The sequence below is a fragment of the Microtus ochrogaster genome, chromosome 17, assembly GCF_000317375.1.
Source record: "Microtus ochrogaster isolate Prairie Vole_2 chromosome 17, MicOch1.0, whole genome shotgun sequence".
In the NCBI taxonomy this organism is placed as follows: domain Eukaryota; kingdom Metazoa; phylum Chordata; class Mammalia; order Rodentia; family Cricetidae; genus Microtus; species Microtus ochrogaster.
This window is the reverse complement of record NC_022019.1, coordinates 16,317,497-16,320,035: the sequence shown is the minus strand read 5'-3', so window position 1 is coordinate 16,320,035 and position 2,539 is coordinate 16,317,497. Positions and strand designations below refer to the sequence as shown.

The following is a 2,539-nucleotide window of genomic DNA, read 5'->3' as shown; positions in this document are numbered from 1 at the left end:
GAACTCACAGAGATCCGCCTGCCTCTGCCTCCCGAGTGCTGGGATTAAAGGCGTGTGCCACCATCGCCCGGCTTTGATCTATTTTTTTAAATTAAGAAACATCTAGATTTATATCTGTCTGCCTGTATGTCTCTGCACCACATGCATGCCCAAAGCTCACTGAGGTCAGAGAAGGTGTCTGAGATGTTTCAGATGGTCGTGAGACATTGTGTGGGTTCTGGGACCCAAACCTCATTCCTCTGCAAAAGCAGCCAGTGTTTTTAACTGCAGAGTCGTCTCTCTGGCCTCACCTCTTCAGCTGAGGAGCCTCAGAGCAGGAAGCACTGAGCTTGACAAGCCATCTTGCCGTTGTCCTGAGGCTCAATAGGGCCAACCTCCCCCCACTTTCCCTCACCTAAACAGCGGCTGTCATGAAGAGGACATTGTGACAGAGGACACTAAGGGTAGACCACATGCGGTGTTTCCTGTTCTCTTGTTCTCTCCCCTGGGATTTTATGAAAGTTCCTCGGTGGCAGGCTTATCAGTGCAGACCTGCACCCACCTCCAGTGGGCCCCAGGGTGCCATCTCTGTCCCTCATTTTCCTGTTTTCTTGTCTCAGCTGCTGAAGGGGGAAATCCTGCTATTGCCTGAGCTCTCCTTCATGACGGGGATCCCTGAAAAGATGAAGAAGGACTTCAGGGCCATGAAGGTTGGACGTTTGCTGTTTGGGGGGTACCTACTGTTTGGGGGAAGTGCCTACTTCGAGAAGCCACCTTTGGGATAGTATCCTTAGTAGCTCTGACTCCGTGGGCGAGCCTTCCTCTGGGCTCCAGTTTTCCTTCCTGTAGAATCTTAGCCACATTCTTTACCACCAGATCCATGCTTTGAAGGTCTTAGAACAGTGCAGGTCCTGGATTCTAAGTGAAAATGACAGCCCTGTCCTCATCTCCCCAGTCTGCCGGTGATAGCTGACTGGTTATGTAACTGTAACGAGACTCCTTGAGAGCACCACGTTACCGTAGTGTTCTCTGGGTCATCAATTTCTGTGCCGGCATGGAGGAGAATGAAGCCAAAGCCAGCGAATGGGGAGATGAGAAGTGAAGCTCAGGTCCTGGGAGCATCAGCTCAGCACCGACCGGCAGAGATGGCAAAGCTGTCCTCTGCCTCTTTGCTTTTCTGGACTGTCCCAAACCCACAGCCTTTGTAAGATTTTTGAGTAGCATTACAGAGAGCCTAAAGAAGCAGAAAGGTCCTGTGAAAGATTTCTTTCATGTTTACCTTCAGCTCTGACTGTACTGTGCAGGTCAAAGCTTCCTCCCAGCAACACCCAACCCCTAATGACTTTATGATCCCTGTGATATCTGGACAGCCCCGGAGGCTCTGAACAGCAGCTGCATGGTCCATATGAGCCTCAGAAGCACCAAGAACTCTTACATGATTCAGATTCCTCACCTGTTGAGTTTCTCTCAAAGCACCTATAATGTGGCAATACTGTGGCAAGTGGTGGGGGTGGGAAACCTTATGATGGTGCTGACTTTTTTAAAAAATTATTTATTATATATACAGTGAGGGCACCAGATCTCATTACAGATGGTTGTGAGTCACCATGTGGTTGCTGGGAATTGAACTCGGGACCTCTGCAAGAGCAGTCAGTGCTCTTAACTGCTGAGCCATCTCTCCAGCCCTGGTGCTGACTTTCTAATACACAAAGACAAAGTGGGAGCCTGAGTGTGGTTCACTGTCCTGTTGTATTTGACCCTAGCATAAACATGGGGCTCTCTACCCAGTCCTTCCCCTACTTCTTCCCCAGATTTTAAATAGATGTAATTAAGCCTCCTTCATTCCTGTTCGTAGACTCTCTTAGGAATTTTAAATTCGAAGATGCCTTGCAAAAGAAATCAGATGTTATGGAGCAGAGTCAGTATCTTAAAAAAAGTGAGACAGGGTCTTGCTATTTAGACCAGGCTAGCCTCAAACCAGGAGATCCACTCGCTTCTGCCTCCTGAGTGCTGGTATTAAAGGCACGTGTCACCATGGCTCAGCAAGAGAGACAGACAGGGACTTCCGAAAGTTGTTAATTTTGTTACTGAATTTTCTGCATGTACCTCATTTACATTCCTCAGGAGTATTTACAAGAGTCCTTGGCTACATTTGACGTTTTCCACTGATTTCCCTGAGCATGAGATTGCTCACGGGAACATTTCATGCCACTGGTTTCATTTAGCCTCCTGCTAGAGGAGTAATGCCTAGAACTTGCTATTTTCTTTTTAATTCTGTGTAGGACTTGACTCAGCAGATTAACCTGAGCCCCAAACAGCACCACAGTGCTTTGGAATGCCTGATGCAGAGAATTTCACAAAACGATACAGCCAACAACGAGCTGACCCGCTGGGGGCTCAGTCTGCAGAAGGATGTGCACAAGGTGAGCCAGAGGTGCTTGTGTGGAGGTGCATGTGTGGAGGTGCTTGTGTGGAGGTGCATGTGTGCGGAGGTGCATGTGTGCGGAGGTGCATGTGTGTGGAGGTGCATGTGTGTGGAGGTGCATGTGTGTGCAGGTGC

General features: G+C 48.8%; 1 protein-coding gene across 2 annotated transcripts in view; it reads left to right on the top strand.

Annotated features, from left to right (window-relative positions):
- Positions 1–2,539, top strand: part of Piwil2 (piwi like RNA-mediated gene silencing 2) — a 54,400-nt gene that overhangs the window by 25,612 nt on the left and 26,249 nt on the right. For both annotated transcript variants that reach the window (XM_005355577.2, XM_026783259.1), the window contains exons 12-13: positions 600–689; positions 2,262–2,402. In XM_005355577.2, coding sequence (XP_005355634.1) covers positions 600–689; positions 2,262–2,402 — 231 coding nt within the window. The remainder of the gene's footprint in view (positions 1–599; positions 690–2,261; positions 2,403–2,539) is intronic.